This window comes from Anomaloglossus baeobatrachus, chromosome 7 (assembly GCF_048569485.1).
Source record: "Anomaloglossus baeobatrachus isolate aAnoBae1 chromosome 7, aAnoBae1.hap1, whole genome shotgun sequence".
NCBI classification, from domain to species: domain Eukaryota; kingdom Metazoa; phylum Chordata; class Amphibia; order Anura; family Aromobatidae; genus Anomaloglossus; species Anomaloglossus baeobatrachus.
The window spans coordinates 76,461,465-76,485,273 of NC_134359.1; the positions used below are offsets into that span (position 1 = coordinate 76,461,465).

A 23,809-nucleotide genomic window follows, 5' to 3' on the forward strand; every position below is an offset into this window, starting at 1 on the left:
TGCCTCTCATGTTAAAGGGATGTTCCAGCAACAGAATATTTATTCCCTATCTTTTAGGGTAGAAGCAAAGATTGCCCGCAAGTCTCCTGAACTTGACCACCTTATAGGCATATATGAGGCTGTTGAGCTTAGGTTGGGAGACCTGTGGCCGGTCCATGTATGGTTTCATGGTCATCTAAATTTTCCCTTAGTCACAGAATTATACAGCGCTAATCATTATTACTAATTAGACCAAATAAAGATACAAATACAATACATGGACAAAACAGAATTCATTATCTTTCCTCCTCCTCACTCAACCCCCCAACACACCTATCCATCAAAGTTAGGAGCTGCTCACTCTCCATAGTCCCACGTGCTCGCTGCCTGGGAGTAACCCTGGACTCTGCTCTCTCTTCGAAGCCCTCTTCACCTCCTGCCACCTCCAACTCAAAAATATTTCCCGGATTCATACATTCCTTTCCCAAGAAGCTGAGAAAACCCTAGTGCATGCCCTTATTATCTCTCGCTTGGACAATTTCAACCTCCTGCTCTGTGGCCTCTCTTCTGTTTTGCACCCCTACAATCTATTCTACACTATGCTGCCAGACTAAGCCACCTGTTCCCCCCACTACTCCCCCCCCACCCCCACTCAATCCCTTCACTGGCTTCCCATTGCCCAACGACTCCAGTTCAAAACCCTAACCATGACCTACAAAGCCATCCACAACCTGTCTCCTCCCTACATCTGTGACCTAGTTTCCCAGTATTTACCCGCACATAACCTTCAATCTCACAAGATCTCCTTCTCTACTCCACTCGCATCTCCTCCTCCCACAACCACATCCAAGATTTCTCCCGTGCCTCCCCAATACTCTGGAATGCTCTGCCACAACATATCAGACTCTCACCTAAAAAGGAACCTGAAGACCCACCTCTTCCGACAAGCCTACAACCTACCATAACCCTCAGTCTAATATAGTGCCGCAGGACCATCTCTACCCTCACCTACTGTATCCTCACCCATCCCTTGGGGACTGTGAACCCCTTTTCATATGTAACACAGCATGGAATAAATGGAGCTATAATAATAAATAATATTATTCCATATGTTCTGTGTGACAATTCTCTTTAATAAATGTTACTGTAACACTCAATTCTGTTTTCAGGGACAACCTGGACGTGATGGAATTGGACTACCTGGACCACCAGGACCTCCTGGTCAAATAATTTACAGATCAAATGATAACAGGGTAGGCAGTTTTGGTTTTTAGACTGTACCCTGATATATTTGTTCACTGCCTTAATTAAGCTTGTATGTGCATTTTTAAGAGAGATGAGCTATGGGACAAATGAAAACAAAATTTCAGATTAGCCAGAATTATTTTTTTTGTGATTTCAAATTGTGTGAACCCCACAAAATGGCTTCAGTCTTCTGAATTCAAAAAGATTGGGACGGATTAATAAAAGAAAAATATAGATACTAGCTTCTCTCTGGCCTTCACCTTTTCCGTGTAGCTCCTTGTTTGTTAGAGTTCAGTCTTCATACAAAGGCCTCCAGTCTTCTTGTCTTGTCTAGTCTTTGGCTTCTCCACCACCCAGTAGGCTTTGCGACATCATAAGATTGCGGCACCATTCCAACGTCATGCTGTCTTTTGAACCACAACTACATTATACCTCACGACCTAGTGAGATCTGTCTCATGAAGAAGACTGGCCTGTGAATGAAGACTAGGCCAGAACAACTAAACTAGGAGCTGCACAGACGAGGTGATGGCCTGACAGAGACAAGTATCAATTTACTTTTTTCACCCTACGTTCTTTATGTTCTGAGAGACCCCAGAGAATAATAAGATATTCAATGCATAATGAATTTACTGACTTAATATAGATTTCTGCTCATTACTAATTTATACAAGTAGACCTCAACTGATACCATCATTTGATTTTTTTTTTCCAGGAAACAATTGGAGTGGGTGGAGGAGAGGTAAGAACACGTTACCGGCTCAGTGGATCATATCCAGGCACTACACACATATAGAAGCTTCACTATGAGACGTGAAGCCAAATTTAAGAATCAACTAAATCAATAGCCTTAAATAAACTAAGTGGTGTATCATGCAGAATATGAAACTCCTTATGTGGGTCATTAGGGTAAGTTCAAACTGAGGTTTTCAAGTAGAAATTGTTTTGGAGTGGTTTTTCGAGGAGTTTTTATTTTCCTGGAGCAGATTTGAAGACTTTTGTAGTCTTATGATTGGACAGTGTCTAGCTTGGAGACCTTTCCTTTATTTCCTTCTTCCACTTTGAAGAAGTGCCATGTACTTTATTTTTTTTTTTCCACCAGGCTTTTTTTCTATAATCTCTTCAGAAAAAAAACCTCCTCAAATGAAGATGCAAAGTGGATTTCCATTAGAAATGTATTAGAAGAATTTTTTTCCAAGAATTTTTTTAGGCAATTTTTTAAGAGGAGTATGGAGATAATCGGCTCCAAAACTCTGTGGGTTTATAGGCCTAAAGTAATGAAGAACTACAACACATAGAGACTAGTTAGGAAGTATTTATGGTTGTGTGATGAAGTGAAAAATAAAAACTGAGTTTTTCAACTAAATAAAGTTTTATATCTATCTGTTTACAGGGAAGAGATGTTGGTCAGCAAGTAAGTTGAACATTATCTAGGTGTTTTTTACCATAACTTACATTTTTCTGAGCTTGACTGCAATATATATTTTGTGTTTCAGGGACAAAGAGGATACAAAGGTGATCAAGGAGATCAGGGTTACCCAGGACTGCCTGGTTCTAAGGTGAGAGTAATCAAAACTGCAGAACAATTGTCACATTGCTATGAAGATGTTGGCATGGTGGGGTGCATTCATGCCATCCTCAAGAAAAATTGGATTCTCACTCTGCTCCACTGTCTTAGACACACTATTACGTTTTTGGGGTCAATCTTGGTGAACATTAGTGGTGTGAAGCCATAAATTGGTTTCCCCCTATTCTAAAAGTTATTTTCAATGGGACCAGGTTGAGGTAATTGAAAAGAAAAATCACATACTTGTGTATTTGACCGACTCCGCTCCTTTACACTTGCTATTGGGTCTACCAGTGTCAGGATTTATTGTTCTGTCCACATAGCGTTCTGAGGGCTTTTTGCTTTAAATAATTTTGGGGTACTTTATAACTTTATAAGGGGTTGTCTGGTTACCAGATACTGAGTACTTATCCTTAGAATAGTTCATCAATATCTAATTGGTGGTGATCCGACACCTGGTCACCCCACCGGGGTGGCTGGATGTAAACATTATGTAGCTGCAAAGTGCACCTCCATTTACTATGTAGTGGCTGCTTCTGGGAACTGCAGATCAGGTCCTATTCTCTTAAAGAGGACCAACCACCAGGATTTTCCTATATAAACTAAAGCCAGTGCTATACTGGCACTATCATGCGGATTCTATACATAGCTTTAGTTGTGAGATCGGATGTATAGTTTCTGAAATACAGGCAAGTAAAATTTGTGAAATGCACTGTTATTTGATTGCTAGCAGCTACAAAAAACATGACGCCTGCAGAACAATTAATGGGTTGTGTGTGTCTGATTTTACATCTCAGCTTTATTAAAGTAGCTAGATCTGAACTCTAACATCAAATACAATATGGGGACAGGTGTAGCACCGTTTTTGGTTCTATATAACGCCTTGACTACACTAAATATCACAGGTATTAAATTTTTACCCAAGTCTATTGTTTATTGCCCCTGTTACATAACTAACGGTGTCTCATGTCTAGGGGGAGAAAGGAGAGCCTGGAATGATTCTGGGGCCCGATGGCTCACTAATTACCGGAATTTACAAAGGAGAGAGGGTAAGAACCTAATTTCATAGTTTTTAAGGTTGGAGGTAGACTTAAGTCCATTGAGTTCAGCCCCATGGGGCACACAGTAAGCTCCATATTAGGGGAAAAAAAATCCTTCCCAACTTCACATATGGCAATCACATTAGGTCCATGGATCCTATAACAACATAGCACAAGGTTGAAATTTGGAATCTTCCTGATATACTTCTGGCAGGGTTGTATACAAATATCATAGGGCCCTATAGAAAAAATTAGCGTGACCCATTTAGTGTCATGCCCACTCTCACTACTGGACCCACCCAGTCCTACTGCTTCTCACCCATGAGATTTGAGGAGACTGGTGCCAGAAAAGATTTTTCTTTTCTAATAAAATTGTTCATTATTTTAGGGCGATATTGGACCAAGAGGCCCTCAAGGACCTGTGGGACCTGCAGTAAGTATGATGCCGAAGATGAAAAGCTGCATTTTAGTCCAATACTTATATTATGATATCCATAACCTAATATATCATTGTGTTTTTTGTGTGGTCATAGGGTCAATCAGCACAGAAAGGTGAAATTGGATTCCCAGGAAGGCCTGTAAGTTTACTACACCTCTTACAATTTTTCTTGTGTTTTTTATTTTCTACTCCATTTTACCTCTTTTTAAAGATATTCGGTATTTGTATATTTTTTACTCTATCATCCTTGCATGACCTCTATCCTTCTCTGATACCATGAAATGTACAAGTACTTCAATATCATCCTACTGCTCCTCTATATATCTCCATTCTGACTCCTGTTTCTACATGTAATGGAATGGTCCACTACTTAGACAACCCCTACTCATTCCCCTTGGTCGCCCCAGAAAAGTAAATACGCCTACACTCCCCACCGGTGTGACCGTAGTTCCAGCGATGTCTGAAGTCGCGTTCCTGGGGCCCACAGGACATTGACACGTGGGCCCAGCGGCCAATCAGCTTCGACTTCCTTCACCCCGCCTTCGGATGTTTGAGCAGGAAGTCAGAGTAGGGCTCACATCCTGCTGAAATGTCTGAAGGCGGGAAGACAGACGCCAGCCACTAATTGGTCGCAGGGCTCATGTGTCATAACAGTGTCACGTGGGCCCCAAGAACGCAACTTCAGACATCGCTCGAACTGCGGCCACATTCTAGGTGAATAAAGGTTTATTTTTACTGGGGCGAACAAGAGAAATACTGTAAGTAGGGGTTGTCCAAGTAGTGGATATCCCCTTTTAACTTTTTTGTCTGGAAGCAATTTGTCACAGTAGCTGCCTCCATGCCAGGACTGTTCTTTATTGGTCCAATTTGATCATACTTTTGGAATAATGCCTTTGTTCATGAAAATGTATGTCATCTCTTTGCTGTTCAGTTCAATTTTAGAAACTCCTGTCCATACATATTACATTAAATGGAGTGATATGAGTGATATTCATGGTTTCCCCTTGGGATTGACCATCAATTTCTTACTTCCGGCACTTTCAACACTCAATTGATTGAAGAGGCTGCAGCGTTCTCGAGAGCACATGTGCCTTAAATTGCAGCTCATTTATGCTTAGTTCCATTCAAGTGAATAGGACTGAGCTGGAATAATACAACCGCTACCCTATATGCATGCTACGCAATGAAGAACCACAACTTCTACAGAACCTTGTAGACCTTTCCATTTTCCATCAGCTGATACATATGGGTGCCGGGAGTTGTATCGCTATTGATTTTATATTAATACCTTAAAGATGAGCCATCAATATCATAGTCCTCCCCCTCTACCCCCCTCCCCCCCAAAAAAAAACCCTTTTAAGGATGGTGAATCCCAACATCTTAGGTAGTATTTAATTGTCCAACCATTTAAGGATTTCCGAGGAAATTATGAGACTTGTTGAATTACTGTTGGGACACTTACCAGCTATTTTACCTTAGGTTTAGTCTAAACCAAATCACCAATAAAATTAAACTCCCCCATCCTTGATATCAAATCGCAAAACCTCATTCCTGTATTTTATGAATTACTGTTGTAAGAGCTATATTCATTTTTAGAACTATAGATGTAGAAATCAGAGCACATCCTAGTGTAGTAGAATTACATATAACTTCCCAACCTTTTGAAATGACGCTTCCTAAGACCACAATCCCATTGATTTTTTTTTTTTTGTGGGGGGGTCAGGTCTAATACCTTACTGTAACCATAATAAGGTATAACATTAAGACAACCTAACTATTTCTTTGTAGGGTCGTCCTGGCATGAATGGACTGAAGGGAGAGAAAGGTGAATCTGCAGATTCTGGTGGTTTTGGAGTACGGGTGAGTTTTATGTATCTTTGCTGTTTATTCAGACAATATTAACCGATTATTCTCCACCAAACCAGGGGAGGGCAAAGCTGGTTGTAAAAGGCCCAAATTAATAATTTATGCTCATCCCTCATTGGAGAGCTTTCCACCATGACCCTGGAAAGTGGTGTCTACAGGATGTACTTATTACCCATTAAAACACTTATACTGTATAGTCGGTAGTAGAACCTAAAATTATATGTTCTAAGGAAAAAGCCTTATAGGACTTTAGTATTCTCTTTTTTTCATTTATACAGGGACCACCAGGACCTCCTGGACCACCTGGTCCTCCAGGAACTCCTGTAAGTACCCTTTATGTGCACAGAGGATCTCACACACAGATAAATGTTATTAATAATTAAGACCCGAATGTTGGTGAACTCCTCTCATTGTCACTGAATAGTGTCTAAAAAAAAGTGTTTGATGCCTCGTTATGGCACAATTTGGATCAATACTCTTTATATGAAACTTCATTAAATATAGGAGCTGTCACCAGGTCAAGTGTCCAGTTATTTCTCTTATTCCAAGAGATAGGTGCCTTTTTTTTTGTTTAGGGCTTATTTTATGGTCTTTACAAGTGGGCGGTGCTCACAGGGTAGTAATGCAGAGAAGCTAAAAGACACACCCCTGAGGATCCCGTGAGCCACACCCTCTTGGTAAACCCCATAAAAAGTAGCACGTAATGAAAACGTCCAGATTTCTGGAACAGTATGGCGGATTAAAAAAAATAAATGAATAAAATACTCAGAGGAACAGTGGGAATAAAAATAAAAGCAAAAACTGGTCATGTATAACCTGGAGACAGGCCCTCTCTAATGGGCCACACTTCAGAGTCTTTTATATGCCATGTGCTGTCTTTCAGGCATACAGTGATCACGGTTCTGTTGGACCACAAGGATATCCAGGTAAAGTAACCCAGGAGCTGCAATGTGTAAATAACGGGGGGTTTCAGATTATGAAAATGATTAATACAGAAAGAAGTAGAAATTTTCCTCAATATACGTATTTCTTCAGTATCAGAGGGGTTCCACTGAAATAGACGTTAATCCCCCTATGCACAAGACAGATGGTAAATATCTGATTGGTCAAGGCCCCTCCTCTTGGACTCCCACCGATCATTCACATGGAGCTGCGGTTAATCTTGTGTTCCATTGCTCCATTTAACCTCTTCCCAACTGGACAATTTTTGTTTTTTTGTGCTTTTGATTATTTTTCACCTTCTACCAAGAAAATAACTTACTTAATTTTCAATCTACATAGCCATTTACGGGCTGTTTTTTTTTTTTTTTTTTCTGGCAGGGGTGAAGGGGTGGGTGGGATGGATGAACAGTTTGTAGCTTTGAATGACCCTATAATTTACCAGAAAATGGGGAGGGGGAAGTTAAAAGTGTGGGGAAATGAGGGAACCAACGCAATTCTGACATTTTTAGGGGGTTTTGTATTTACATCATTCATTGTTTGGTAAAAATAATCTGGTCTTCAGGTCAGTATGAGAACAGCAATATCCAATAAACTTTTTTTTTTTTTTTGTTTTTTTTTTTTAAGTGGCGAAAACAAAACCAAATGGAAATGTGAAGCCAAAAAATTGGTTTGTGTCTCCATGAGCGGAGACTCATATTATCTTTTTGTTCATTTAAGCTGTGTGAGGGTTTGTTGTCTGCGTGGAAAGATGTCATTTTTATTGATACCCTTCAAGTTTACCTACAGCATTTTGATGGGAGGTTTTTTAGCATTTTTTTTTTAGCTTTTTTTATTATATATATAAATTTTTATTTCTAAAGTAGGTAAACAGCGTGACTCAGATTTTTATATTGTTTTCATATTTTTATAACCTTTTAACTCTTTATTTTATTTTGAATGCATGACTGTATTACAATAGATAGTCAAAATGATGTTTTCTTGTGATTCTAAGCCACCATCTGGCCTTCATAGGAAGTTTAAGATGGTGTCCATGGGGGCCTCTTATGACGATCCATCAACACCCCACAATCACATCATGAAGGGAGGGCATTGCCAGCTGGTACACAAATTCCACTATCAGTGATTGATATCAGCGTTTAAATAGTAAACATTTGCTGTAACAGTAAAGGTACCGTCACACTAAGCAACTTACCAGCGATCCCAACAACGATAGGGATCGCTGGTAAGTTGCTAGGAGGTTGCTGGTGAGATGTCACACTGCGACGCTCCAGCGATCCCACCAGCAACCTGACCTGGCAGGGATCGCTGGAGCGTGGCTACACGAGTTGCTGGTGAGCTCACCAGCAACCAGTGACCAGCCCCCAGCGCCGCGTGGAAGATGCTGCGCTTGGTAACTAAGGTAAATATCGGTAACCAACCCGATATTTACCTTGGTTACCACCGCACGGAGCTACACGTGCAGAGAGCAGGTAGCAGCGCACACTGAGCGCTGGCTCCCTGCTCTCCTAGTACAGCACACATCGGGTTAATTACCCGATGTATGCTGCAGCTAAATGTGCACAGAGCAGGGAGCAGCGCACACTGAGCGCTGGCTCCCTGCTCTCCTAGTTACAGCACACATGGGGTTAATTACCTGATGTGTGCTGCAGCTACATGTGCACAGAGCAGGGAGCAGCGCACAATGCTTAGCTCTGGCTCCCTGCTCTCCTACTTACAGCACACATGGGGTTAATTACCTGATGTGTGCTGCAGCTACATGTGCACAGAGCAGGGAGCAGCGCACAATGCTTAGCGCTGGCTCCCTGCTCTCCTACTTACAGCACACATCAGGTTAATTAACCCGATGTGTCCTGCAGCTAGCTACATGTGCACAGAGCAGGAGCCGGCAGCACAGGCAGTGAGAGCGGCGGAGGCTGGTATCGAAGGTAAATATCGGGTAACCAAGGACAGGGCTTCTTGGTTACCTGATGTTTACTGTGGTTACCAGCCTCCGCAGAAGCCGGCTCCTGCTGCCTGCACATTTAGTTGTTGCTGTCTCGCTGTCACACACAGCGATCTGTGCTTCACAGCGGGACAGCAACAACTAAAAAATGGCCCAGGACATTCAGCAACAACCAGCGACCTCACAGCAGGGGCCAGGTTGTTGCTGGATGTCACACACAGCAACATCGCTAGCAACGTCACAAAAGTTGTTCGTTAGCAGCGATGTTGCTAGCGATGTTGCTTAGTGTGACGGGGCCTTTAGATGCCGGCTGTGTAAAACAGGTAGATTCTGCCTGGTCTGATGTTTGCTCAGCTCATGCGCAGGCTCCAAACCCCAGCACCTGACGCATGAAGTGCATATACTGTATGTCACACATTGGAAGATCTTAATATTATTATTATTAATATTATTAATATTATTAAAGAAATAGCAGAGCACTGTATTCCGCTATCTCAGTCAATCCTGTAGACCCTTCTCAATAAATACTCCTTTTTAGTGATCATCAGGGAACTAGCAGTAGGGCCCCCAGGAATCAGACATTATTTACTTGTCCTGTGCATAGGTGATAAATGTTTATTGTCAGAAAATACTTTTAAAAAGTAATAAAACATGTAATTATTATTATTATTATTTATTTATCCTCCAGGCATTACGTTTTGAATTGTTTTATATATTCCACATTACTTTATCTTGAATCCTTCTCTCCCGAACTACATACTTAGGTGATGTTTCAATGCCCAGTTCATGCTCCTTTAGAAGCAACTTTCATCTGCTGCTTGGCAAGATCCACTCTCTATAATTCAGTCAGTCTGTTGTGGATACTTTCCCTGTCTGAGCCTTTCTGCTCTTCACACCCCAACTCAAACTGGGGTAAATGCCTTTTGCACAGATTTTTTTTGAATATAGTGTATGTATTTTTGCTGAGCAGCCATTGAAAGTAGCTTCTAAAAGAACATTACCTGGGTACTAAAACAGTACTACATCATAGTGTTTGGGAGAGAAGGAAGCAAAATAGAACAATAAAGTATATCACAAAACATGAATAACTTTTTAATGTCTGGAGGATAATTAATTGACAAAAAAGGTTACTTTTTAAGACTTGTTCTAGAATGTATTACACATAATTAAGAAAAAAGAGACGTGTGAAAACGTTTTTAGGTAAGGTTTCACCTAATTATGGCTTTGAGCTGTTGTAATTCAATATTTAGATTGTTTAGCAAACTGTTATATTGTCAGTGTTATTGTATTATTATAGGTCAGAAAGGGGAGCGAGGATATCCAGGAGCAAAAGGTGATCAAGGAGACGTCGGCCCTCCTGGCCCACCAGGTAATACATAGGGGTAAAAAAAAAACCCAAACAACAAATTTCATCACGTTTATGAATAGGATTTGGAGAAGTCAGTGCAAAAAAATTATATAAATGTATCTTTCCAAATGTGAAGTGGCAGAAGCTCCTCACCTGCACGAGTCCTTGTATTTTAATAATCACTGGAGATTGAAGACATAAAATGTTTAGCTCAAGTCGACAACACTTAAATTCTGCATGATTGACAGATTTTTCGCTAAAATGATTTTTTTTTTCTATTTTAGGAAATTTCCCATATGATATTAGAGACTTACAATCTCGGGTGAGTGTGTTATATTTCTAAATCAATCAGGTATAATTGCATTACACTTTAGAGAAATTACCCTTTAGCAATCTTGAATAGCCTTTAGGCAATAAAGCAAGCACAACCTGCAGTTAAAAGGGATCCTAAATAGGGCTGAGCGGATCTGGACTGTAAAAGTCCGGATTCATGCAGTTTCAAAGATGGCCGGGTGCCGGACCCGGGCGCGGGATTCCGGGTGCACGATTCGGATCCAACAGTGGGGAAATAAAAGGGAAAATAAGAAAAATAATACTTACCGAGACTTGGTGTCATGGCGGCAAACTGCTTCCGGGTCGCGCATTTACTTCCTGTACTGCGCAGCTTTCCGTGCTTTGCCTGCCCTCCGGCCGTCCTGTCCTCTGTGATTGGTTGCAGTCAGATACGCCCCAGCCTGTGACAGCGTCTGCCTGCAGTCATTGCTCATCGCTACCCTCACAGCTGGCAGTCGCTCTCTATTATGGCTGCTAGCTGTGACATGTAGCAGAGCTGGATGCGACGTGGGACCTCTTGTGGATTACGCTGGACCTGCAGGGTGTTTGGGGTTAATAAAGTGGTGAAGGAGGGTATGTTTTTGTATTTTTTTCCAAACAAAGGATTTTTCTCTGTGTTTGTACTTGTTTACTTTCATTTACAGGTTAGGGATGCAGTGTAGTGTATATATGTAGTGTCACATCATAATTGCAAAATTACATTTGCATTTGTTTTGTACTTTATATTCCATACACTCACATATAGTAGTCATTTTAGTTCCTGATGTAGTCAGTTTTATATCCAAATATTTGTTGAAAAGATTTGTGCAAAAAACTAGACGGTATGGCCTTCGCTATAATAAAATACGTGCCTGACCATAGGTATCGGGGTTCGGTGCGAGCACTGGAGGGGTAATTATAGAGTAACTGTTGTTTTAATTTTTATTTAAAAAACCAAGAATACACACAAAAATACAGTAGCCATATTTTGAGAATGAATGATCAGTCAAGAAGGAGAAAGAAACAGATTTCTCTAAGATAAATTACAAAGTTTTCTTACTTTCATGTGTAAATTTATATAAAATTTTGACTACAATTTCAATTCTATAAATAAGAAAAGAATTGGCGTGATTTGGTTATTAGTACAGTTGGTTTTACTGACGCTGAAAGTTTTGTTTTTAGGGAGAAAAAGGAGAGAAAGGAGAATCTGGAGGTGGCCATGGCCAAGGAATTCCAGGTCCTGCAGGTAACCCTGGATATCCAGGCTTGCCGGTAGGTCAACAATATAAAGTACATATTCATTTTTTCTATAGATATTCTTTATTCACATGGTTTATTGGATGTATATGCATTTTCAGGGAGCTAAAGGAGACAGCCTCCAAGGTCCACCAGGTCCGCGTGGCCCACCAGGAGCTCCAGGTGTAGGATATGAAGGAAGGCAAGGATCACCTGGACCTCCAGGACCACCAGGTCCTCCCGGACCCCAGTCATATCCTGGACCCAACAGACCAGGTAAGTGAAGTGGTACATTTTTAATAGTAAGTTACATTTACAAATAGTTCATGTTTCTAGTATTGATTGTACCCCAAACATGTACACAATGTGTGAGTCAATCACTATAAACAATAGCATGTAATTATGATTATTTGCCAAATAGATTTTTTTTGTATATACTTTTAGCTTTAAGCATTCCAGGACCACCAGGACCTCCAGGGCCACCAGGACCTCCAGGAGGTTCAGGAGGATATTCTACGGTAAGTAGTGAGCATAAGCAAAAAACACATGCGTCAGGAAGCCTTGACCTTACAAAATCTTGTTGGACACCAAGAATTCTAAAAGGTGCTCTAAGCTGATCTTGTGTTATTTAACTTTACAAGGTCCAACTAAAACTAGATTTTCAGCTTCTTCTTCATGAAGTGTGTGACTCTATCATGACCCAAACCCAATGGCTAGTTCAACTTTTTTTCTTACTAAATTCTGAGCAGAAGATCAGTGTCTAAAAATGTATTTTGTTTCCTGATTTTTCAGTTATTTTTAAAAGTTTCTGCTTTTTAGTTTTTTGTTTTTTTTTTTGCTTTAAGAAGTAATTTTCCCTTTTTATTTATTAGGCTACCGTACTGCATACATATCAGACTATGCTTCATTTGGGTCAAACTTTCCAAGAAGGGACCATTATACTGGTACTGGAACAATCAGAATTGTATGTAAGAGTAAGGAATGGATTCCGAAAAATACTTGTAAGTCACACATTTTTTTTTTTTATATTTACCAAAATATCAATAAAAACTGATTTTAATTACAATATAAAAACAAGAATAAAAACAACTGAGATACATTTGACTTTACCAAAGAGTGGCGGTTGAACAAATTCAATCACCTGTAATGGTAAACCCTAAAAGGAGTTGTCTTAACATCATAAATAGTAATTGCAAAGTGCTTGTAAAAAAACAAGCACTTTACAATTTTCTTCTAATTCTAAAACTTCTGGTCTATTCTCAAGAGACTTCTTATTTAATGGCCTTCAGCTTGATTTCGAGCTAGGTGACTTGATGAATGAACGCTCTGTAGGAAGCTCTTGGGCAAGCCTAGATAGGTCCATTAGTCTTCTCCGCTGTTTTCTGGTTGCTGGTCTTCCTCTTCATTGTTAATTCTATTGTGTACTGCTCATTTTCTAGGTTACCGGTTACCTATGTAGTCTATAAGAGCTGGCAAGTTTCCTAGGCAAAGAGCCAAGCACTTATAAGCTCTTGGCTTTCTAATTTGTAAGTGGTCAGAAGTTGACTGGTCACTGGATTTGGCCAGCTTTAGTCCTCTTGCCCTTCTCCGATGTTACAGAGGCAAAGGTGCCTTTGTTGGCAGAATGAGAGTGTACACAGTTGGGACTAGCGACTCAACCAAGCCACAGGTCCAAACTATCAATTGTAAGGAGCGCGTGGCCCCCAAGCGAGCAGGAACCAGGAAGCTGTGGAGATCGCTCCTGAAGCACTATGTTGAGATAGCCCTTTAATCAGTAGTTTTAGGGGAAGGGAGTATATACTGGGCTTTCAGAATCCTTTCCAAATAAAACATTGGTTGAAGAGGAAACTTTTGGACATGACTACCATGCAAAAGGTGTGGTTCTTGCATATGCGGCGGTGGCACAGGGCAACAGTCATGAGCAAGAGCGAGCCTCTACTTTCAGGCAGTGCTTCTCTTCTGGGCTGCACCCTGGCCACCTCCACAGTGCAACTAGAGACACAAAGACCCCATTCCTCCGGGGTTATTTCAGACACGAAGTGCAGCTTAACTTTCAGCGTTTCTTTACTAAAGAACTCACACAGAGTTCTTGCATCACATTCACTGCAGGCACAAAGCTTCAAAATTACAGGAGGGTTACAGTTTAGTTTCTTTTCACATAGTTATATAGTTACTTAGGTTGAAAAAAGACCTGGGTCCATCTAGTTCAACCTTCACATTTTGCTGCATACTGCCCCTTTATGTACGTTACTTCTGCTGCTCTAGTACTGTATCTCTCTGTAACACCTTGGTGGCAGACAATGAAATCATTGTCCCACATGGCTCTAGCCACATCCCCTCCTACAGAGATTTGGGAGGATGCGGTTGCGTGCGTCATACACAACCACATGTGACTGCATTTTGCCGCGAGTCCATAGGAAAAGAATGGAACTGAAATGCATTTGTGACGGATCCGGCTTCGTGGAAAATACCGCTGTTGTGAGCAGCACCTTACAACCGGACAGAGTTCCTTCACCAATGTCTCCATGCTGACCCGTTTGCCCAGGTGTATGTTACCTCTCACAAGACTGGACCTATTTTTGTCAGTTGCTTCCCAGAAGTTCTCCAAAGCCAAGGACTACTACTTCTGGAAACGGGTAGTGAATTTTCGCTGAACCCGGCTACAGAAGAGTCTATTTCCTACTTGCTTCAGACTTCCTGGGGTGACCCTGAGGGTCTGGCCAAATTACTACTGGGCTTCCACACACTATAGCTTTTGTACTCCACTCTCTCGTATCCCTATCTGACTAAAACCAGGAAGTTCTCACTGCCATATCCCCTTACTGTGGGCCGGCATCTCCCATTTAATTTTCTCAGCCATAAGCTTTCCCCTACAGCTAAGGGACCAGGGACCAGTGACGTCTAGTGATGGCTGGCCAAAATTGCACCCGAAAAAACGCACACAAATAACATTTCACATATATTATTATTATTTATTATTATAGCGCCATTTATTCCATGGCGCTTTACAAGTGAAAGAGGGTATACGTACAACAATCATTAACAGTACAAGACAGACTGGTATAGGAGAGAGGACCCTGCCCGCGAGGGCTCACAGTCTACAGGGAATGGGTGATGGTACAATAGGTGAGGACAGAGCTGGTTGTGCAGTGGTCTACTGGACTGAGGGCTATTGTAGGTTGTAGGCTTGTTGGAAAAGGTGGGTCTTGAGGTTCCTCTTGAAGCTTTCCACGGTAGTGGAGAGTCTGATGTGCTGAGGTAGAGCGTTCCAGAGTATGGGGGATGCACGGGAGAAATCTTGTACACGATTGTGGGAAGAGGAGATAAGAGAGGAGCAGAGAAGGAGATCTTGTGAGGATCTAAGGTTGCGTGCAGGTAGGTACCGGGAGACTAGGTCACAGATGTAGGGAAGAGACAGGTTGTGCATGGCTTTGTATGTCATGGTTAATGTTTTGAACTGGAGTCGTTGGGCGATGGGAAGCCAGTGAAGGGATTGGCAGAGTGGCAAGGCTGGGGAGTAGCGAGGGGAGAGGTGGATTAAGCGGGCTGCAGAGTTTAGGATAGATTGGAGGGGTGCAAGAGTGTTGGAAGGTAGGCCAGAGAGCAGGAGGTTGCAGTCCATTTCTCATGAGTATGCCGATACCTCATATGTGGTAAACAACTACTGTTTAGGTGCACGGCAGGGCACGAGAGAGAAGGAGCGCCATTTGAATTTTAGAGGGCAAAATTATCTACAATACATAGTGGATGCCATGTCGCATTTGGAGAGCCATGTGAGTTCTTGTTTTTTGTAGTACAAGTTGACGTTTCTATTGGTAGCATTTTTGGGCACATAACATTTTTGGATCATTTTTTAATTTTCATTTTTGGTAGTTAGAACTAACAGCAATTCAGGAATTGTTTTTTGCGATTTTTTTTTTTTTTTTATGCCGTTCACGGTTTGGTAAAAGTAACAACACAGGTTTATTCTTCGGGTCAGAACAGTTACAGTGATACAAAATGTATTCCTTTTTTTGTATTTTGCCACTTTTACACAATAAAACTATTTATTTTTGTATTACTGTATTCTGTATTCTCAGAGCTTTAACTTTTTTATTTTTCTGCTGATGGAGCTGTGTGGCAGCTTGTTTTTTGCAGGACAAGATTTACTTTTCAGTAGTACCATTTTTATTTATGTTCAATTTTTGATTGCGTTTTACTCCACTTTTTGGGACAGAAGAGTTAATAGAATGGCACAACCTGAAAGATCTCCTCAAGCACATGAATTGTGCAAAGCAGAAGCAGAGAAAAAAATGTACTGTACAAAGAGGGTTCACCAAAAATTGGAGATATCATAGTCAAATATTTATTCAACAATAAAAAATATGTACAGTACAGACCAAAAGTATATATGAACCATGACGTCTTCAGGGGGGTTGCAGGGCACCGGACACCCTCCTACACATATAGGAAAGATGAGAATGCTATAGTCTGACACAGGCCAATAGTCTGAACACCACGGAACACTCCTCTCTGCTTTCTACAATTCATACTGGTTAGAAGGGTCACTTTACAATAAGCTCAATCCGCTCCAAGATGTGGGGAAATCAGGAAGGCAATGTATAACGTGCCTGTAGCACCACCACAGAAGAAATAAAGCATTACACAGTGCCAGGTCAAATCAACAAGTTGCCTGTGCAATGCAGGACAGGACAGGTCCTCCAGAGCTAGACACTTACCGTACTTTACCACCCTGAAACATTCTGAACATAGGAAGCCCCCCTATTAATTTAATGTTATGTAGTATGAGAAATGATGATAGGAATGCACTTTTTATGGTTTTTTTTTACCTGCACACCCATTTATTGTAAACCGTGCTAATATTAATTTCTTACCGCTTCAATTCCTTCTTTTCACATGCTTTATAACAACCTTAGACGTATTATTTTGGAAACCCTTTTCGGACTATAATTTTTTTTTCACAGCTTGGCGAATATGCGACACTGAATGGCAATGGGCAGGTAAGTCCAATTTTTGCTACGAGGAGTTTTTTTTTTGTTACACTTTTGAAATGTACAAATAAAACCTGCATTATTAAAATATAAACTTAACACCCAGACAGAAATGTTTTCTGAATAGAGTCACCTGACACCGTTATTACCTTAAACACAAAGGTAACTTCATGTAATTTTGCCTCAAATTGTAATTTTTTTTTTATTTTTGGCATAATGTGTGCTCCCTGCGGAAAAGCAGGAGCCCACCTCCTCCTAAAAACAGTTCAAGTTGTGCATTCTTACATTTGACATTCTGCTTTACAAATGACCTCTGTCCCCTGCCTCACATTCTGCATCGGCTCCGTTATTGCCTGGAGTGGTCTCATATGTGAATGCATAGTAAGCTCCCAATGACATTTTGGGAGTAGAACTATTGATGTGTCCGTGTACCACCAAAGCTATCTGGGCTATTTTTTTATCCAATCAGGCTCAGTTCTCAAGGTCCCCAAAGATCTTCTTACTCCTTTTTCTTGGGCGTTGCATACATTTTTCATGTAGCCCTTCCACTTATGGTCAACTAATATTGTCTCAGGCTATATTGTGGCTTAAGCTAAAGTCTATGACGTGTTTTAAAGTAAACGATCCTACCTTTACAACAAGACCAAGTATAGAAGAAAGGCCAAAATTTTGTGTTTGTGCCATTGTATCACGATTTGTGTTACCAATTGCTAAATGGTTCCTCTTCTCTGCAGGGTAATGAAGTTGCTGTGGTACAACCACCCATTATTAATTATCCTTCTGACAACAAAAATTCGGGATACTATCAGGATATTACAGAAGATTCTGTTCCTCCACCTCAACCTCCCAGGAATCCTGAACCTCCACGACCAGAATACCGTCCACCACAGCAACCACAGCCTCCACCTCAAGTCTTCCCCAGACCGGCAGAGCCAGAGAGAAACGCTCCTTCCGTCCACACACACCAAGAGTACCAGGCAGCAGTGAGTATAGCGATGATACGCAGAGATGTTTTTCCTTGTTCTGCTCCTGGATGGATTCTTACATATCTTTTCATTCTTCGATTGCAGTTACATCTTGTGGCACTAAATGCCCCTCTAAGTGGCAGTATGCGTTCCATCCGTGGGGTTGACTTCCAGTGCTTTGAGCAAGCACGTAAAGCTGGACTCCAAGGGACCTTCCGTGCATTCCTATCATCACGGCTGCAGGATTTGTATAGCATAGTCCGCAAGGCTGACCGACTCACAGTGCCTATTGTTAATCTTAGGGTGAGTGTGGAGATCAAATACCTAAACCACAATGTTAAAATTTACATGTCTTTAATAGAATATTGATAAAACGCCTGAGCATAGATGTAATGTCCTCCTCCAAATCTGCCATACAGGAAAGAAATAAAAACCTTCCTGTTATTGCTTCCATCTTTTTATCCTGATCAGTCAAGGATGGACGTAATGCATATAGATACATACGTTGCGCCCGATACATTACGATAGGTATTTTGCACTCCAGGCACCATCTCTGCAGTAGGAAGGGACAATTCATTAAAGGCATGTACCACTTAATGAATTAAGCGGGCTTTACACGCTACAATATATGTAACGAGATGTCGGCGAGGTCACGTCGTAAGTGACGCACATGCGGCATCGTTAGTGATATCGTAGCGTGTAACAGCTATGTGCGACGGTGAACGAGCTGAAATACTCACTTTCTCATTCATCGTTGACACGTCGCTCATTTTCTAAAAATTGAACGTCTGATTGTTCATTGTTCCCGAAGCGGCACACATCGCTCCGTGTGACACCCCGGGAACGATTAACACAGCTTACCTGCGTCCCGCCGGCAATGCGGAAGGAAGAAGGTGGGTGGGATGTTTACGTCCCGCCCATCTTCGCCCCTCCGCTTCTATTGGGCGGCCGCTGTGTGACGTCGCTGTGACGCCGAACATTCCTCCACCTTCAGGAAGTGGATGTTCGCCGCCCACAGCAAGGTCGTTTGGAAGTTAAGTACGTGTGACGGAGGGTTACAGCATTGTGCGACACGGGCAGCAAATGCGATCGCACGAGAAATTGTAACATGTAAAGCAGCCTTTAGGCACCACGCACAATTTAATGAATTAGGCAACACGCACAATTTAATGAATTAGGCAACACGCACAATTTAATGAATTAGGCACATCTTAAAGTGCCATGAGTTATTGCCAGAAATGTTACTCCAATCGGAGATTAGAGTACTTTTCTGGCGTAATTTACACCACGGCAGTGGTACAGATTTTGAAGACTTTGCCAGGAAGGCGTCACCATTCCCCGTCCAACCCCAACTTTGCCAATTATGGCAAAGCTGTCTGGAAGTGGTATAAAAAATGTCAAATGCTGCAACCTTCTAAGTGAAAGTTCGAGTTCCAACAAAATTTTGAAACATTTGAAGGTATTTTAGTCTAGAATTAATTCTGTGGAAAACACCTCCATGAATCACCCTCTAAAAGTGGAAATGTTGGATCCCAAAAGAAATGGAATATTTACTGTTGTTTATTTAGCTTAGTTGTTTATCATGTTTGACATTCTGCTTTTCAAATGTTATAATCAAATTCTAAATTATAAGAAAGTTTAAAAATTAATTGGACAACTAGAATGGAAACCTAGGGCTTAAGTCATCATTTAAGTTTCTTTTTAAGTCACTTTTTACTTTGATTTGTATTTGTTGCTGTTTTTGGAGCGATATTTCATTAAAATAGCGCACACAGATTAATGAATTTTACGCTGATTAAAAAATGCTCTTTATTTTTGTCTTTAACTTTGCGTGCCTTTTCAAAACAAAAAGACACATGTTCCGGCACATTGTCACACGCAACGCTTATGTTTGCATAAAACGTTTTGTTATACAAAAAAGGAAAAACACTCGAAAGAAGGGACAGATTTGAGTAACTTTGTGAAAAATGCTCTGACTTTTCACAAAGTCACAATAGTTCAATTGACAACAAACATCTAGAAAACAAAAAAGAACACAAATACAACAGCAAACATATCAAATAGACGAGGGCACAAATTAGAAGAATTTGTCGTGAAAACAGGCTGAAAATATTGAAAACTAAGTCACAAAAATAGTAAGATGCAAATGCGATCATGAATTGGGGCAATAGTTTAGTTTTTTTTTCTGGAGATTTGATATAACATCAACTTTTTGATATTTATTGTAGAGTGATGCACATAGGGCGCAATGTATAGAAACACTAAAGGTGGTGTCACACATAGTGACGACGACAACAACTTCGCTGCTAAGTCACCATTTTCTGTGATGTAGCAGCGACGTCCCGTCGCTGTGTGTGACCTCCAGCAACGACCTAGCCCCTGCTGTGAGGTCGCCGGTCGTTGCTGAATGTCCTGCTTCATTTTTTGGACGTTGCTCTTCCGCTGTGAAGCACACATCGCTGTGTGTGACAGCGAGAGAGCGACGAACTGAAGAGAGCAGGGAGCCGGCGTCTGGCAGCCTGCGGTAAGCTTTAACCACGGTAAACATCGGGTAACCAAGAAGCCCTTTCCTTGGTTACCCGATATTTACCTTAGTTACTAGCGTCTGCCGCTCTCACGCTGCCAGTACCGGCTCCCTGCTCCCTGCATACGTAGCTGGAGTACACATCAGGTAATTAACCCGATGTGTACTCTGGCTAGGAGTGCAGGGAACAGGGAGCCGGCACTGGCAGCGTGAGAGCGACGGACGCTAGTAACTAAGGTAAATATCGGGTAACCAAGAGAAGTGCTTTTTTTGGTTACCCGATATTTACCTTAGTTACGCTTCCACGCGTCGCTGGGGGCTGGTCACTGGTGAGATCTGCCTGTTTGACAGCTCACCAGCGACCATGTAGCGATGCAGCAGCGATCCTGATAAGGTCAGATCGCTGGTCGTGATCGCTGCTGCGTCGCTATGTGTGACACCCCCTTTAGATTGTCATATTTATATAGGAAAGTAGCACAAGTTACTGTCTCTCATTACCAAAAAATTCAGCAGATGCGAATGTACAGGCGGCACTAGTGTTTGTATAGATTACATAAAGTTATTCTCGGTTGACTTTCATAAGTGGAATAATGTAGACATCACAATCTACCGCTCATCTTAGTTTTTGCACTTTTTTTTTTTTGTGAAATCTGACATTAATTTATATTCTGTGTGAATCTGTTCCAGGATGAGACACTATTTGACAGCTGGGAAACACTATTTTCTGGTTCTGAGGGACAGATGAAGCCCGGGGCTCGAATCCATTCATTTGATGGACGGGATGTTTCAACAGATTCAACTTGGTAGGTCAAGCTACAATAGAGTCACATATCTGAATTGAATAGTATTGGGAGAATACATGCTATTAATTGTAGACAAATTAAATATAAACCCTTTTAGTAGAAAATAATATACATACTGCATGTGTATATAAACTATATATAATATATGTTTCGACCAACACAATTCAGAGAATTGTAGAACATTGTCTAAAAAGAAACCGTCATCACCACTGATATGACTAAAGGGGTTTGCAACTACTAGGACAAACCCTTCTGATTTCACATATTACCTCCAGGTAAAATGGAAAAAAAAAAAAAAAACCCCAAAAACTGTACTCCACTCCACTGCTGACACAGTTCCAGTGGTGTCGGGGCTTCCAATCCGCATCGGCTTCTGTCACCCCGTCTTCGGACAAATAACTTAATCAACAGGAAGTGAGCGCTGCAGCTCACTTCCTGTTGATTGCTTCTGTGTCCGAAGGCAGGGTGACAGAAGCCGGCGTGGCTTGGATGTGGGGCTTGCGTGACATCACGTGAGCCCCGGGAACGCGAGCTCCGGCACTGTACCAGTACGGGAGGTGAGAATAGGCTTTTTTATTTTATCTGGTTGAAATATGTGGAATGAGAAGGGATTGTCCTAGTAGTGGACAACTCCTTTAAGGTCTTCATACACATTAAAGAGAGCAGAATTTTGGCTGAATCAACTGACCAATAAAAAAAGGAGCTTCCTACTGTTCCAATACAGTTAATGTCAGGGTAGATAAGGATTAGCAAATTGGATTTTATTTGCCTGATCATTTACTTTACTCTCCACTTAGAATACAAATGCACTCATGGTCAAGTTGAACTAGCATGTGTATGTGGAATTATAGAGAGATAGTTGCCAGGTTTACTCTTTGGAGGATCAAACTATAAAAGTATAGAGCGCAATAGGGTTTTACCAGATTAAAAGAATGGTGTGTTAAGAGTAACACTCACCTGGCTGGGTTGTGGAATGCACAACTCCTATGAAGGTATAAGAGATAATGGCGACTGCCACAGCCCCACGTAGGTTAATAGTAGGTGCTGGAAAGAAGAATGGGTATAACGCAGCGCTACCGCCAATAAGGAAAAATTGTTGAATGTATCTTTATTCCATGGGTCGACGCACTTCTGGAATGCAGTCCCCTTCTTCAGGACCAAGAAATCAACAAAATGTGAATTGTCAAATGTTGGTTTCTTGGTCCTGAAGAAGGGAACTGGATCCCAGAAACGCATCTACCTATGGAATAAAGATACTATTAATAATCAACAATTTTTCCTTATTGGCGGTAGCACGGCATTATACCCATTCTTCTTTCCAGCACCTATTCTTTGGAGGATGGAATATCCTTTGAAAATAAGCAGCAAATGCAGAGCAGTTCATCATAATCATCATCATTATTATTATTTATTATTATAGCGCCATTTATTCCATAGCGCTTTACATATGAAAGGGGTATACATAATAGGGACAAGTACAATAATCATAAACAATACAAAACACAGACTGGTACAGGAGGACAGAGGTCCTTGCCCGCAAGGGTTCACAGTCTACCATGGATGGGTGAGGATACAGTAGGTGAGGGTAGAGCCGGTCGTGCAGCGCTATAGCAGACTGAGGGTTATGGCAGGTTGTAGGCTTGTTGGAAGAGGTGGGTCTTCAGGTTCCTTTTGAAGCTTGTCAAGGTAGGCGAGAGTCTGATATATTGTGCAGAGCATTCCAGAGTATGGGGGAGGCATGAGAGAAATCTTGGATGCAATGGTGGGAAAAGGAGATGAGAGGGGAGAAGAGAAGGAGATCTTGTAAGGATTGAAGGTTACGTGCAGGTAAATACCGGGAGACTAGGTCACAGATGTAGGGAGGAGACAGGCTGTGGGTAGCTTTGTAGGTCACGATTAGGGTTTTGAACTGGAGTTGTTGGGCAATGGGAAGCCAGTGAAGGGATTGGCAGAGAGGAGAGGTCGGGGAGTAGCGGGGGGACAGGTGGATTAGTCGGGCAGCATAGTTTAGAATAGATTGTAGGGGTGTGAGACTGTTAGAAGAGAGGCCACAGAGCAGGAGGTTGCAATAATCCAGGCGTGCAATAATAAGGGCATGTACTAGGGTTTTTGCAGCTTCTTGGGATTGGAATGTAAGGATCCAGGATATATTTTTGAGTTGGAGGTGGCAGGAGGTGAAGAGGGCTTGGATGTGTGGCTTGAAAGAGAGATCAGAGTCTAGAGTTACTCCCAGGCAGCGAGCACGTGGGATTGGGGAAAGTGAGCAGCCATTGACATTGATGGATATGTCAGGTGGGGGGGAGAGGGGGGGGTTGAGTGAGGAGGAGGAAAGATAATGAATTCTGTTTTACCCATGTTCAGTTTTAGGAATCAAGCAGAGAAAAAGCATGAAATAGCAGACAGACATTGTGGGATTCTGGTTAGTAGGGAGGTGATGTCACGTCCAGAGAGATAGATCTGCATATCATCAGCTTAGAGGTGATACTGAAAGCCGTGGGACTCTATGAGCTGTCCCAGGCTGAAGGTGTAGATGGAGAACAGCAGGGGTCCTAGAACTGAACCTTTGGGAACACTGACATATGGGGGCAAGGTGAGGAAGGGGTGTGAGAAT

General features: G+C 41.6%; 1 protein-coding gene across 3 annotated transcripts in view; it reads left to right on the plus strand.

Annotated features, from left to right (window-relative positions):
- The window catches only part of COL18A1 (collagen type XVIII alpha 1 chain), a 297,911-nt gene that overhangs the window by 261,892 nt on the left and 12,210 nt on the right, over nucleotides 1–23,809 (plus strand). For all 3 annotated transcript variants that reach the window (XM_075317426.1, XM_075317424.1, XM_075317425.1), the window contains 20 exons: nucleotides 1,149–1,232; nucleotides 1,939–1,965; nucleotides 2,617–2,637; nucleotides 2,720–2,782; nucleotides 3,765–3,839; nucleotides 4,219–4,263; nucleotides 4,364–4,408; nucleotides 6,058–6,129; nucleotides 6,414–6,458; nucleotides 7,019–7,061; nucleotides 10,317–10,388; nucleotides 10,652–10,689; nucleotides 11,862–11,951; nucleotides 12,038–12,191; nucleotides 12,360–12,433; nucleotides 12,788–12,916; nucleotides 16,880–16,915; nucleotides 17,641–17,889; nucleotides 17,977–18,174; nucleotides 21,083–21,198. In XM_075317426.1, coding sequence (XP_075173541.1) covers nucleotides 1,149–1,232; nucleotides 1,939–1,965; nucleotides 2,617–2,637; nucleotides 2,720–2,782; nucleotides 3,765–3,839; nucleotides 4,219–4,263; nucleotides 4,364–4,408; nucleotides 6,058–6,129; nucleotides 6,414–6,458; nucleotides 7,019–7,061; nucleotides 10,317–10,388; nucleotides 10,652–10,689; nucleotides 11,862–11,951; nucleotides 12,038–12,191; nucleotides 12,360–12,433; nucleotides 12,788–12,916; nucleotides 16,880–16,915; nucleotides 17,641–17,889; nucleotides 17,977–18,174; nucleotides 21,083–21,198 — 1,676 coding nt within the window. The remainder of the gene's footprint in view (nucleotides 1–1,148; nucleotides 1,233–1,938; nucleotides 1,966–2,616; nucleotides 2,638–2,719; nucleotides 2,783–3,764; nucleotides 3,840–4,218; nucleotides 4,264–4,363; nucleotides 4,409–6,057; nucleotides 6,130–6,413; nucleotides 6,459–7,018; nucleotides 7,062–10,316; nucleotides 10,389–10,651; nucleotides 10,690–11,861; nucleotides 11,952–12,037; nucleotides 12,192–12,359; nucleotides 12,434–12,787; nucleotides 12,917–16,879; nucleotides 16,916–17,640; nucleotides 17,890–17,976; nucleotides 18,175–21,082; nucleotides 21,199–23,809) is intronic.